The sequence below is a fragment of the Sminthopsis crassicaudata genome, chromosome 6 (assembly GCF_048593235.1).
Source record: "Sminthopsis crassicaudata isolate SCR6 chromosome 6, ASM4859323v1, whole genome shotgun sequence".
Lineage (NCBI taxonomy): Eukaryota > Metazoa > Chordata > Mammalia > Dasyuromorphia > Dasyuridae > Sminthopsis > Sminthopsis crassicaudata.
Genome location: NC_133622.1, coordinates 42190944 through 42206025, shown reverse-complemented (window position 1 = coordinate 42206025; position 15082 = coordinate 42190944). Strand labels below are relative to the sequence as shown.

The 15082-nt window shown below is 35.8% G+C and overlaps 2 protein-coding genes across 5 annotated transcripts in view; one reads left to right on the top strand and one right to left on the bottom strand.

Annotated features, from left to right (window-relative positions):
* Nucleotides 1-15082, top strand: part of HOPX (HOP homeobox) — a 384876-nt gene that overhangs the window by 91979 nt on the left and 277815 nt on the right. The window lies entirely within an intron of this gene.
* The window catches only part of POLR2B (RNA polymerase II subunit B), a 28565-nt gene that overhangs the window by 7563 nt on the left and 5920 nt on the right, over nt 1-15082 (bottom strand). The window contains exons 2-15 of one of the 4 annotated variants that reach the window (XM_074274442.1): nt 14836-14908; nt 13157-13307; nt 9952-10109; nt 8987-9230; nt 8337-8495; nt 7767-7931; nt 6567-6763; nt 6256-6375; nt 5809-5995; nt 4703-4846; nt 4381-4520; nt 4174-4285; nt 1261-1415; nt 662-860 (exon numbers count right to left, since the gene is read on the bottom strand). In XM_074274442.1, the coding sequence (XP_074130543.1) occupies nt 662-860; nt 1261-1415; nt 4174-4285; nt 4381-4520; nt 4703-4846; nt 5809-5995; nt 6256-6375; nt 6567-6763; nt 7767-7931; nt 8337-8495; nt 8987-9100 (1692 nt within the window). In that variant the 5' untranslated portion in view covers nt 9101-9230; nt 9952-10109; nt 13157-13307; nt 14836-14908. Of the gene's footprint in view, nt 1-661; nt 861-1260; nt 1416-4173; nt 4286-4380; nt 4521-4702; nt 4847-5808; nt 5996-6255; nt 6376-6566; nt 6764-7766; nt 7932-8336; nt 8496-8986; nt 9240-9951; nt 10110-13156; nt 13308-14835; nt 14909-15082 lie in introns of all 4 variants that reach the window. The other 3 variants (XM_074274444.1, XM_074274443.1, XM_074274441.1) reach the window with 3 other exon arrangements.

The window sequence follows — 15082 nt, the reverse complement described above, 5'->3', positions numbered from 1 at the left end:
AAATTAATGGATGTTGGTATCACAATCTAATTAACAATAATTAAACAATGGAATTTTAAAGAACTAAAATATTTTTCCAACATTTTATTTGCTATTTGCTTTGTAAACTGGCACTTCATAAACTTCACTTTCCCACCCACCCACAACTATATATTACCCAATGAATTTATTTCCATTCCTCAAACATTCTGGAAATTAATCCTTTACTCAAATATTCTGGAAGTTAATCCTTAACTAACAAGTTTATTGGAACTAAGTTTTGTTTTTCTTTTTATCTTTGATTCCCTATATTTAAATGTTTTAAAATTTCAACAAACTCAAATTCATCAACCTTGTTGAAGAATTTCTTCCACTGCTCTGGTAGTCCACATTTGGAATAAGCAAACTGTTAAGTTTCTGAGTGTTTTATAAATATTTTAAAATGTATCTCATGTTTACTCTGGTACATGATGGGAAATAGATATAAATTTCTTTTTCTCTGCAATGTTATTGATTTTTCCCATCAGTATTACTGTATTTCCTAAAAATATGTTCTATGACAGTTTGCTAAAAAAAAAAAAAAAAAAACACTGTAAATTAGCCTCATATTTCATTTTATTTTCCCATCGTGCTTATTATGATACCTCCAGATAACCAGCTATGACACAAAAATACTACTGACCTGATTATGATCAGGAAAAGGAATAATCGATGCACATACACCAAGGATCATCGAGGGGTGAATTTCACAGTGGGTATAAGTGGAACAATATGCCACGCCCTTCTCCTGTAAGTCATCGGGAGTCATGGCCAGCATCACCGTCTCTTCTTCCAGGGTATCAATGTATTCCACCACTCCACTGGCCACAAGGTCTTGCCAACTAAAAAATTAAAGAAGTTTTCCTAACTCTTCATAGTTGCTAAAATCCTATACACACCTGTCATTTATACTGATGGTTTTATTATCTTTCCTTTTCACTTTTAAATATATCTTGAGAGCAAAAGAAAGGCAATAATGCTGAAATGTGTCCAGTCCTTCCTGTCTCTGCTGGGTCTTTCCTGGCAGTTTGCCCTTTGCTTCTCCCACTCATCTTGCAGACTACTGTCTGGGGTCACACTTGAACTTAGGTCCCCCTAATTCCAGGCCCATCACTCTGTCCACTGCGCCACCCAGCAACCCTAACACTTAAATACAACTGTCAAAATCCATTGTTTAAGAAAAGCTTAATTTCCAGGTGTAAACATGCAAAATAAACATTTTTTTACTCCCCAGATTCCTACCTGTAATTGTTATATTCTCGTTCTTTCAGCTGATCAATGTGCCTTTTCTTCAAGAGTAGCTTCTGTTTTTCAACAATTAAAAGTGGTCTACAAATTCGGCCAGCATCTGTATAAATCCGAATCTCTCTCTCACGAATATCTCTGATCATAGAAACCTAATTTTTTTTTAAATAGAGAATGATGATACATTTCTATTTTCTCTGTGTCAATTAGGATTTAGCCAAAAAAAAAAAAAAAATACAAGACAAAGTTCATCACAAAATTTCTGAAGCTAATTATTAAAAAATTCCAAAGTGTCATTTTCAATATGCATATAATAGATACTATATAAAATAAATCCAAACCCTGTGTTTATGGGTAAAAAAGTGCACTGATTGATCTGAGAATGCTGTCCAAATTAATGCCATACAAATAATACATGAAATATTTCTTCTAAAATCACTAAGGTAACCAGTATTTCATTTTTTGTCTTCTCACAGAAAATAAAAAAGGAATTTCCAGTTGTATATGGTTCACAATACACTTGAAACTACCATTCCACAGTACAGTGAAACCTTTTACCTTCCTGGTCCTAAGCCTCTTTCTGTCACACTTGATTATTAAAAGGTAAAGATATTAGGCATATGTCTTGTATATCAATATGCTTAGAATGACAACACTATTAACAAAAATTCACATTTATCTAGTGTCTTAACTTTCCTCACAGCAACACTGAGAAAAAGAGCATTTTACCCTATCTTATAGATGAAGAAATTAAGGTAGTAATCAATAAATTTCTAGTCAAAACTATCAAGATTCACCTCACAAGCCAGTAGGGTCCGAAACAAAAACATTTAAGACTACTATAAGACTAGTGAAGATTAGGGGGCAGCTAGATAATGCGGTGGATAGAGCACCAGCCCTAAAATCATATCTCCTAGCTGTGTGACCCTGGGCTAGTCACTTAACCCCATGGATTGCCTCAGCAAAAAAAAAAAAAAAAAAAAAAAGGCTAGTGAAGGTTAGTAGAACTTTGGAAACTCACCAAAAACTGATGAACAAAAAATCAGATATTGTATCTAAAATCCAAAGTAGCTTAAAAGGCATTCTGAATTCCCTCCCTCAAAAAAACTTGTCTTTAATACTAAGGAAAATAAAACCTGCTAAAATGATAACTGTGATTTATCAAAAGATCCCGAGCCTTGGCAAAATATACATTGCCAAGTTGGAGTATATCAAATTTGTAAGAACAAGAGCCATTTCCCAAATGACAAATGATCAAAAGATATGAAGTTTTCAGATAAAGTTATCTATAGCCATATGAAATAAAGCTCTAACACTCACTACTGATTGGAGAAATGCAATTCTGAGATACTATTTCATAGTTATTAGAAATGACAAATGGAGTGTAAGAAAATTGGACACCAATGCACTGTCTAGTAGAGTTAACTGATTCAACCATTCTATAATGCAATTTGGAATTATGCTTAAAGAGCTATAAAATCATGCTTATCCTAGCAATTGACTTAGCAATACCACTAAGTCAGTATCCCAAAAAGAGGGTTTTTTTCTTTTTTTCTTTTCTTTTCTTTTTTTTTTTTTTTAAAGGACCTGTACATAGAAAAACATTCATAGCAAGTCTTTTCTGGGGACAAAGAATTGTAAATTGAAGGAATGTCCAACAGGGAAATGCTGGACAAATTGTAGTATGTAATTACAATAGAATACCATTATGGTATAAGAAATGATGAGCAGGATAAACTAAGAAAAACCTAGAAAAACTTACATGAACTGAAGCAAAGTGACAGATTCCAGGTAAAAAGTAACAGCAATAATATTGTAAGATGATCAGCTGTGAACAACTTAGCTATTCTAAGCAATATAATGATCCAAGACAATTCTGAAGGACTTGTGATAAAAAATAACTATCCATCCCTAAAGAAAAACCTGATGGTGTCTGAATATAAATCGAAGCATGCTTTTTTACTTTTTTTTTTTTGAGGTTTGGGGTTTTGGAGGTAGGGTCTTTTTCTGTTTTCTTTCTCAATATGACAAATATGGAAATGTTTTACATGACTAAATACATAGTCTATATCCAATTATTTGCCTTCTCAAAGAGAGGCAGTAGGGAGGGGAGAAAAAAGAGAATTTAAAACTCAAAAACTTAAAAAACAAATGTTGAAAATCATTTTTACATATAACTGGGGAAAAATAAAATACCAAATAAAATAAAAATTTTTAAAGCTATTTCTATTATGAAAAGTACCTGAGAATTCCTATAGTTTCTCAGTTTGTGAGGGAGTATAAGCCAGAAGCATGTCTCTAGTAAACAGATGACATCTGTCCTCCCTCCATCAGGACACTATGTGATAAACAGTTGAAGTTGGATGGGAATAAACCTACTCCACCTTCCTAGGAAGTATATAATACTCAGATCTGAGTTTAAGACCAGAGAAAAAAAATCCAAATCTGGTTCAGTGGGTGAATGAGTGTGTCCTTAACATTCAAGCAACATAAGTGAGGATGAATTGCCTTCCTGACATTCAATTTGTTAAAAGTATGTGGAGAGACGTAATCCTGAAGCAGAAAAAGACAAAAGTGTTTTGAGAACTCCAAAATGAAAGATGGAAATCCAGACACTAGATGAGAAGAGCTACCACATAAGGTCAGGATCAACTGCTTTTAAAAGTACTTCACCAATCAGAACTGCAATTAGTCTATTCCAGGTAATTAATCTATTTCAGGCAGAATGAACTGACTGAAAATCTAGGATGAGATCATTCAATTAATGTTTGAGTGAAAAGTCACAATCTGGTTTAAGAGACACCTATTCCGAGAAAGTCTACAGAGAAAGTTAACTTTTGGCTAATCATCCTAACGAATTACTTCAAGTCATTTAACCAAAGCTAAAACCTCTAACTGAAAAAACCTTACTTCAGAGACAATGATATCCATCTGGCGTCGCAATTTCCTTAGGGTATTCATGAGTTGTTCAGGATCTTTATGTATTCCAACCCAGCAGCCATTAACAAAGATCTTGGTTGCACTAAAATTAAAAGATTTTTAAAATGCTGCATATAGTTATTCCTTATTAAGCACAATTCATAAAACTACCACCTCCCAATAAATTCTCATACGAACTCGGCAATAGCAGCAGGAGAAATTTCTTCTAGGTTTTCCATGCTCCATTCTTCCAAAAACTCCAGAATTGGAGAAGGCTGAGATCCAACAGAAATATAAGCCATCAACGCTAAATTCTTCACAAGTCCTACAGCATGACCCTTAAAAAAAATAAAATAAGTCATTAATTTTTTAAAAATCTATTTCAAACCTTTTTATTTAGTTTAGTATTCCAATCATATTTATTCTAATCACAGCATTTATAAATCTTAAAAACTGAGAAGCATTACAAACTGAATATGCCAAATTAATGATTAGCTGGATTGATGGTTTGAAATATTACCTCTGGAGTCTCAGCAGGACACACCATTCCCCACAATGTATTATGCAACTGTCTTGGCTTCGCTAATTTACCATCTCTACCAATTGGTGAGTTCAAACGACGCAAGTGAGAAAGAGTAGATGCAAAGGTCAGACGGTTTAATACCTGGGAAAATGAGTAAATTTAGTACAGTTAGGCTCAGTTGTTCCTGTACTTCAAATCACTATCACAAGCTAAATTTGAGGACATAAGTCAGTAAGGGTTTGAAATTACGATTCTTCTTTGTCTAGCTTTTAATATAAGAGTTTTTCAGAATCTCTAATAGCTTCTGGCTGAGAATAAGGGAAGAGTGTTCCTGGAATGGTGATTAGTTTCTTAAGGCTGACTACATTATTTCAGTGTACATAACATCCCAAACAATAACAAAAACATAGAAGCAGCTAGATGGCAAAGTGGATAGCATACTGGCCCTGGAATAAGGAGAACCTGAGTTCAAAACATTTAACTAGCTGTGTGACTAAGCAAATCACTCAATCCCAACTGCCTCTCAAAGCAACAAAACAAAATAACAAAAACAAGCAAAAAAATCTTATTAGACAACTAGGTTAATCTATTCACATTTTTCTATGAAAGGTTAATAACAGCAATCTATACTGTCAAATTATGTTTAAGCAAACATGCTCAGGTTGTTTGAAGTTTTTGAATAATTCCCCATCATTAGTCCTGGGAGACAACTATAACAAATTGATAATTGGAAATTGTAAACACTCAAAGTATTGTTTCACAAAAAAGATACTTATAATAATTGAATATTCAGCAATTAGCTTCTAATTTGGAGGCCTTTAAAATATAGACAATGTATTAGTGGGGACTATTTTCTCCTCATAAGTATTCTAATTTTTCAAAATTACATTGAATTGTAATTGAAATGCCAAAAATGAAGATTTTCTTTCCAATAACAATAAATAATAAACAACTTAAACAATAAACAACAATTTAAAAAACCCTAATGACTTCATATCTGGAAAAAATGCAATAGCCCAGAAAAATAAATTCATGTAGGCACTGCTAAATTTCTAGTACAAATTTTAAATTTAAATCAGTAGTTAAATTTATGAAAACTTTACCTGGGACACTCCAGCTCTAGCCTGGTGAGCTTTCTTTTGGTCACCCCAGTTCCCAGTGGCTAAAGAATATTTTAAGCCATCTGATATGATCCTTGTTTTAATTGCCAACTCCAAGTTGAAGTCCTTGCCTCTATCAATAAATTTTTGTGCGTATATTCTCACTTCTTTAAGTAAATTCTTAAACATGCTGCCAAAGAAAATGATTTGTTAAAAAAAAAAAATTATTACACTTAAATGTCAAACATCTAAGTTCATAAAAATCAAAGCTAAAATTTAATAACCTAGAATTATTAGCCACCAAAACAGCTTAGAAATGATTTTGGCAAGTTTTCCTGGACGGACACACACACACACACACACACACACACACACACACACACACACACACACACACACACACTCATCCTTCTTTAATGTCACCCAGTAGTTTTTTTCTGTCATTCTTACCCTCTAAACAAGAATGCGAGCAGAGGGCCAGCCAGATCCAGTCTTTTGTTTCCATAGTGATCTCTGTCATCCAGTTCCCTTCTTCCCAGAGCAGCAAGAAGTAATCTATGAACCATATATCTGAAAGCAAAAAGACATCAGGGTTTCTATCTGGTTTTTTCGGGATAAGAGAACATAGAAAGATTCAATATAACATTCACATCTTTTATAAATATATAAAATAGCAAAAATTTCATATGGAAATTTTTTTTTCACTTTGCACAAAAATTGCTCCTTACAGAACAAAGCATTCACAACAATAAAAAACATACCCTAGGAAATAGGCTTTTTTTGTTTCACAAAAGTCACTGACACCAACATGAGGAAGCATTTCTTTTTGTAAAACTTCTTTTGCATATTTAATTCTTTTCTCCTTAGTGACACCAGGCTTTGCTCCTCTTGAGCCAATAAAATTGAGTGCAACATTCTGCTCCTGGATGACAAAAGCTTCATCCAAAGAAGGTTTGACCTATATATTAAAAAATTTAAACAATAATTATTTTCAATTCAACATCCCATAAGTTCCACCCACACCCACTTTCTTTTTTTTTCTTTATTGAGACAGTTGGGATTAAGTGATTTGCCCAGGGTCACACAGCTAGGAAATGTTAACTATCTGAGGCCAAATTTGAACTCAGGTCCTCCTGACTTCAGAGCTGGTGCTCTATCCAGTGTACTACCTACCTGCCCCCCCCCCAACTTTATTTTTAATAGTGTCCTTAATAAATCTATGCTATACTTGAAAATATGTAATAAATGATAAAATTACACAAAGGTGGATAGGACATTGGAAATCCAAGTTCTTTGATAAATTCCAACAATTAAAACTTTCCTTTAAAAAAAGTACCAGGAGCTGCACTTTTTAAAAGCTTTCAATGATTGAGGAATTGTAAAATAAAAATTTTCAAAAAATAAAAAATACGAGGACAGTTAAATATGTTTTCTCCATCAAAGTTCCAACTGTTTTAAATTAGGTGCATACTATTTTAGTAAGGAAAGGTCCTAGGATTGGATACACTTGGAGAGAAAGGAGATTAAGCCAAAAAAGGAAAATATTCCACCTCGGGAGTTCGCCATCTGCCACCAGCTATGTTCTGAGATTCATACACACTAAATTTCACAAATATTAAGTATTTATCCTCTATTCCAATATTATATAATGAAAATGAATTTCATAGATGATAAAATCAATATTTGTAATGCTGACCCTGAGACAGACCTGAGGTAAAACTCAAAAGGTTAAATAGTAGTTCTTTGATTTTTCTCTCATTAAAACAGGAATTACAGACTGGAAAGTTTTAGAAATATTTCAATAATAAGATTTTTTTAAAATGAAGATTCATTAGAAATCTTCAATGAACTAGAAAAATTAATTCATTAGCCAAAAACTACCCAATGCCTGAATATTCAAATGTAATGGTTTTTACAATATTTTTCAACAGAGTAGATGAGAAAAAAATACTTTCACATACCATTTCCATCATCTCTGGGTCTTCAAAATCATAAATAATATGTTCTAAGATGTCTCTGTCAGACACAAAACCTAATGCTCGAAACACAATGATAATGGGAACTTCTTGCTTGATGTAGGGTAAGGTAGCTACAATGCGCTGACCAATTGCACTCTTTTTCGCACCCTACAAAACAAATGGAACAGCACACACAAAAGCACATAAATATTCCTCTAATAAAATGACTTAATATCTCACTTTATGCATTTCACAAGTACACTTCCCCAAACAAAGAGAGGACTGATATTGGACTCACGCTTTCACCTTTGAATTATGGGCAAAGTGCTCAAAGGAGACAAAATTCCCCCAGCTGCCCAAAACTTCCTGTCCAAGGCTCCCTCAAACTTGCCTGATAGTGAGGTATAAGCTGGCTGTACCGGAATTAACCATTACCCCACATGCACACCTGTTGTAAACGAGGGGGCACAGGGAGGAAACATGCCCAGAAAGTTGAGAGGAGGCATCCCAGAAATGAAAAACAAATGTTAACTCAAGGCTCTGCCAGGAGTGACTTCTGTTAATGCTCCATACCTGTCCTCCTCTTGCAAGCATGCTAACCCATATAGTACTTGTGGGTCGGGAAGAATTCTCCAGGCATGACCTACATTCTCCTGTATAAGCATATTTGGAATCCTTTTTAGCAAATACATATACTGTGTTTGTTGCCATTTTCTCTTGGGCAATCAGCACCTATTTAGAAGATGAGATGGAAAAAAAACTAAATGTTAACCACAAAATACATTAAAATTCCTAATATAGGAAAAAAAGCATCCAAATAGGCATATTCAATTTATGATAACATGGTATAGAAAATACTATTAATAATTTTAGCTTTCTTTACTCTAAAATTTCTAAAATACTTTATTGAAAGAATAATTTTTGACCACAAGATATTCATGTTATATGAAACTGGGTAGAGATGTACAAACATAGAATACTTTTCTAAATATCAGAATATTCCAAATATTCTATATATCAGAAAAAAAATTTTCTAGACACTGAGGCAACTTTAAGCTAGTTTAAATTCTAGCAACCAAATTTCCCATGCTTCCCCCAACTTTCCAATACCTAAAAAGTTTTCTAATTGCACAAACCCTGTATTTTTCCAACTTTAAGCTCTATTATTTGTCATTTTAAAAATGCTTACCAATGTTAATTTGTATAAGAATTACTCATTTTACCTTTTCTGATCCATTAATAATGAAATAGCCACCAGGATCAAGAGGGCATTCATTTAATTCACAGAGATCACGGTCAGTTAAGCCATTTAGCAGACAGTATGTTGAACGAAGCATAATTGGAATTTTTCCTATAAATGTTTTTTGATGCTGTGTCTGAAGCTGTTCTTCTCCCTCTTTAATAACTGTTTTAGTGATATCCACATAGAGAGGAGCAGAATACCTTTGAAAAGAAAAACAAAACGAACTTTTTTTCCTCTCTTTTAAAAAAAAAAAATCTCTCTTAAAAGGCAGCCAGTAGTATAGTAGATAGATTATACTTGATTGTGAGTGAAGACCTGAATCAAACCCTGTCTCAGACACTAGTTATGTGCCTCTTACTCTCAGTTCCCTCATTTAAATCACCATTACCACATTTGTTTGTGGGATTGTTGTAAGGATGAAATTCTCTAGAGCAATGTAAATGGCACTATGGGGAAGAGACAGCATACTGGAAACAGAATGAGAAGAAACTGAGTTGGAAATCTCCTTTTCATCATGATCAGCTTCCGCCATTAAATGAATTCCTTTTGCTTTTCTTCATGTCCCTACTATTTAACCCTAGGCAAGTAACAATGTCTCAGTCTCAACTTCCCCATCTATAAAATAGAGATGACAGAAACCTACTTTCCAGGAGGATCAAATGAGATTCAAGGTGGAAAAGGCCTAACAAACCTTAAAGAGCTATGAAAATGCTAGCTACAAAGCTTAGGGGACAGTCAGAGTGTGTGACATAACTGTAAATGAATGTGTTATAAAAACAAAAGGCAAAAACAAGAAGAGAGGGAAAAATAGGTTCTAGAATGATCCAGATATTCCCTGATATTCATCCTCTATTTGGATGAGATAAAAAGAGGACATTCTTTCACTAACATTGCAGTTCTGTACGGATGCTTTCCAGTTCACAAGGTGCTTGCTCAGCCCAGCACTAGAGTGACCATCAGCCACCAACAAGATAAGGAGAGCGCGCTTACGTGAGATTCCTCAGTCGGGCTTCATTGGGCATCATGGGGGAAGGAGCACCATCTCTTTCCCAGTGAGTTGGCTTGGAAAGATAAATTTGTTCAAACTTCAGCAGATATCGAGGCTGAAATCAAACAAAAACCAAGGCATTATCACCTCATCACAAACACGGCCACTATGATGGGGTGGGTCTCAGCCTCCTTTTCTGCCAACCTTTGATACCAGAATGCGGAGGGGGGACAATCCCACGCCAAGAGGTCACCAAAAATCTCTGGGGAGAACAGCGTCCCAAGGACTGAACGAGATGACAAAGGGGAAGTACTATGGAATGCTGAGTATTGGGGCAACTACTCTCTCTGGCCAACACAGTGCCAACCCACCTAGGCCATGAGAAGTCAATACAGACATTCTGGACTTGTGATTTTAGGCTTACAAGCTTTCTCAACGTTCAGAAATACAACAACAGATAAAGATTTTTCAATGAAGACAGGTAGATGGCCCAGTGAACAGAGCATCAGCCCTGGAGTTCAAACCCAGTCTCAAACACTTAACACTTCCTGGCTGTATGATCCTGAGCAAATCACTTAATCCCAATTGCCTCAGTCAAAAAACAAACAAATAAACCAACAAACAAAACAAAACAAAACAAAAAAAATTGAATGTCTTGAAAACGCTGTCTGTTGCTGAATTATTCAATAGCAAAAATGTATTTAAACTATCTATCATGATCCCTAAAACCAGATAGTTAATTGAGCTTTATGTGATCACACCTGATTCTGACCCCATGCTCTAAAAAACATGGCAGTAAATTAAGACAACTCTGAGATACCACTACACACCTGTCAGATTGGCTAAGATGACAGGAACAAATAATGATGAATGTTGGAAGGGATGTGGGAAAACTGTGGCACTGATACACTGTTGGTGGAGTTGTGAAAGAATCCAGCCATTCTGGAGAGCAATTTGGAACTATGCCCAAAAAGTTATCAAACTGTGCATCCCCTTTGATCCAGCAGTGCTACTACTACTGGGCTTATATCCCAAAGAAATACTAAAGAGGGGAAAGGGACCTGTATGTGCCAAAATGTTTGTGGCAGCTCTTTTCGTAGTGACTAGAAACTAGAAGATGAATGGATGTCCATCCATTGGAGAATGGTTGGGTAAATTATGGTATATGAAGGCTATGGAATATTATTGCTCTGTAAGAAATGACCAGCAGGATGAATTCAGAAAGGTTTGGAGAGACTTACATCAACTGATGCTGAGTGAAACGAGCAGAACCAGGAGATCACTATACACTTCAACAACAATACTGTATGAGGATGTATTCTGATGGAAGTGGAAATCTTCAACATAAAGAAGATTGAACTCACTTCCAGCTGATCAATGATGGACAGAAACAACTACACTCAGAGAAGAAACAGTGGCAATTGAATGTAAAATATTAGCATTACTGCCTATCTACCCAGGTTACTTATACCTTCGGAATCCAATACTTAACGTGCAACAAGAAAATTGGATTTACACACATATATTATATCTAGGTTATACTGTAACACATGTAAAATGTATGGGATTGCCTGTCATCTAGGGGAGGGAGGGGAAAATTTGAAAAAATGAATACAAGGAATAATGTTATAAAAAATTTACTCATGCATATATATTGTCAAAAAGAAATTATAATTATAAAATTAAAAAAAAATTAAAAATTAAAAAAATTTTTAAAAAATTAAAAAATAAAAAACATGGCAGTTCTTTTACATCTGAAAATCCAGGGATGGTGGACAAGATGCCAGAGCCAGGACAGCCAAGGTGAGGCACATAAATGAGGTGCTTATGGAAGCCTAAGACATTAGACATCACCTGAGCCAACAGGTGATTGAGCCCTTCCCTTCTGTTCCAAGGGCTATTTCCAAGTTCAGGACATTATTATCAGACAACTGTACTACAGACTTGTTTCTAATTTGTTCTCAGTTCAAAACATTCTAAAAAATATCTGCCTCTCAGTTCCCTCTACCTCAGCTTTCCATCTCAAGCTCTAGAAAAGTTAGTTATCAAAGTAATTCAAACATCCCTGGAAGGAATCTATCAATTTACCTCTGCACTCACTATCATGGTGACTTTTTGGACCAAAACACCAACACGATCAATCTCAAATTGACTCTACACTCTTTCAGAATAAAGGACCGGGTCTCATGCCTCATTATACATCGAACAGTGCCCCAAAAAGTAGGTGCTCAACAACATTATCTGGGGACCCAATCTAATTTGCTAGAGGGTAGGAAAAGTAATGAAGCCAGGAAGGGATTGAAACTAACGGGCCATGTTGAGAGTGGAAGGGAGCAGGAGGAGGCAGTAATAACCCTTCCCCCTCAGCAGCTGCTGCTCTCTCCACCCTGGCTTCCCTCCCTCTCTTAGCTGTTTCTCCCCCTCTGCCCTATTGGTTCAAAGAGACCATCTCCCAACCCAGAGGTTTGGATCAGCTCCTCCCTTTCATTCAAAGTGCTCTAAGAGCTATTTCTCATCTATCCAATCCCATATTCTGGCATTATCTGCTTTGTGAAACATGATCCCTCCTATCAGCCTAGGTCACTGAGAATAAAATGGGCAGAAATGAAGAGCCGCGCTCCCACACTCTCTCCCTGGCACAGCAGCCTTCAGGCCCTGATCCTGAAATATCAGGAGATGCTAGCCCTGGCTCTCCTTAATCTCCAGGGTGGCAGGCTTTAGGCAAGTCACTCTGGCCTTCCGTTTCCTCCTCTATAAAAAGGAATCGCCTGGTTCAACCACTCAGAGGGATTTCCCAATTCCAGGGCTCTGGGATTTCTTTTACTTTGGATTATACATGTGAATTCTGGGGATAACCCAGAGCAAATTTCCACTCCCAGGATGGTTTCCCCTCATCACCCAAAAGGACACCTTTTGATATAAAAGCCCCTAGATATAATTAAGAAGTTAAATGTGCTCTGAGGGAAAATAAGAGATAAAGTTGTAGGATGGGCTCTACAAAGAAATGATTTTTATGATCTGTACAAACGCACGCCTTCAATAGTACAGATAATTGAGGTGCCTGCATGTGCTACCAAATAAAACAGCCATTAAAACTGTCTTTAGGCCATGAAAGGAATGAAATTGCAAAAGTCAGCTCTGAGAATTCTATGGACATCTTACCGGTTCTTCAACCTCCCCAGTAGCATGCTGAGCTTCAGCTTGCAAATCAATAGGCGGGGCATCCTCCACAATTCTCTGCACAGACATCTGAATGAACTCATCGAAAGAATCCAGTTGTTGTCGGACCAAACCCTTTTCGTCAAAATAGGAACTGAGAAAATAGTTAAAGATTAAAGTCAGGTTTAAATATAAGAATGTTTTTATTTTCACTTTCAATTTTCCTATTATTCTATTCAACAATTATCAACAGAACACCCAGTTTTGTCTAACACATCATGAAAGCAAGACATTTGTCCATGTGCCTGAGCTTACATATATTCAGGGAGACAATATTTATATATACATAAATATTAGAAACTAGAACAAACCATGTCAACGATGAGAATAAAGTTAATTACCACACTGTGGTAAAAACAGTAAGTAATATATGATCTCAATGAAGGGACACAGATCAATGTGAGCCAGAGTAGTCAGAGATAGGCCAGACAAAGAAGGACGAGTGAGCACTGAAATATGGGAAGAGAATTACTGGAGAGGGAAAAACATAAAAAGCAAAAGCCTTTTGGGGAAATAAGCAACTTGTTTAGGAACAGGGAGGAGAGCAGCCCGGGTAAAATGGCTGGCTAAAGCTAAGAAGGCAGTGGGACATAAGGTCAGTTAGTGAGCTGTAAAGTCAAGACTATACAAAACAAGAGATGCCTGAATGACCTTTGACCTTTTGTAGGCACACCCCAATAGCTCCTGAGCAGGAGAGGTTAGAAAAAGGAGGACTTTAGACAGAAACTGCAGAACAGATTTTTGGGGAAAGAGTGTGGAGTAAAAAAAATGAGAGCAGAGGCAGAGAAGAGCTGGAACAAACCTAAGAAGTAATTTAGTCCAAATTCCTTCTTTGTTGGAGGAGGAAACTCAGAGGGCCAGAAAAGCAAAGACTTCCCATCCCAGTGCTCTTTCCAGAGCACAATGCTGCATCAGCAGACACTGAACAGACTATGCTTCTCACCCTCATTATTTGGAACTTGGAATGCTTTCTCTGCAGAAACAAATGTTTTGTTTAATTCTAAAGCCAACCCCCCAAAATACTGAAATCTGTAATGCACATGAGGTAGGGAAACTAAATCAACTTCCATTTAAAAAAATGTTTCTGTAGAAAATGATGATCAAAATTCCAATATGGAATGTCTCATTTTATTGTCATAGGAGAGAGATGTGGTCTCTCCATCAGCTCCATCCTTAAGGGGAAAGACCTGGATCTTTCCAGTAAGACAAGAATTGATGAGGAGAGTGTAGCATCAGCCCATGGTGGCTGTCAAAGGAGTGGGAATCAGAAGAATCTGACAATGTTTGAGAAATTTACAAGAAAAGAGATCTCTGTGAATGGGGAAAAACAGAGCAAGCAGTGAAACACCATAAGAGGAAAGGAAAGTTTTTTCTCTTCCCTTTAAAAGCTAGAAAAATGAAATGCTTTGTTTCAGAGAAAAATGAAAAATGTGGTAAATTACACTATTTTGCTCTGAGTGAATTTCCCAGACTTTCTGTTAAAAACTAATTTTTTTATTTAGCTAAGAAAATTCCTTCGGTCAAGATCAGTCTCTAACCTAGATGTGTAGAACAGAAAGCATTTGTCCTGTATCAAAAATTTATTCAAAAAACAACTTCAGTTCCCTTGAAAAACAAATTACCTAATAACAATCCAGCAAGCTTCTTGCCACAAATCTGGAGTGATTTCATCATCATCTTCATCATATTGCATATCTACAAAGAAAAATCATAAGATAAAGTATTACTTTTCCATACTACAATGACACACATTAGAGTAGATAAAGTAAGATTTTTGAAAATTAAAACTAAACTTTGGGGGAAAAGCACTCAGGATGAAAAATTGCTATGGATGAAAATATATCCATAGAGAAAACAGCTAAATTCTGA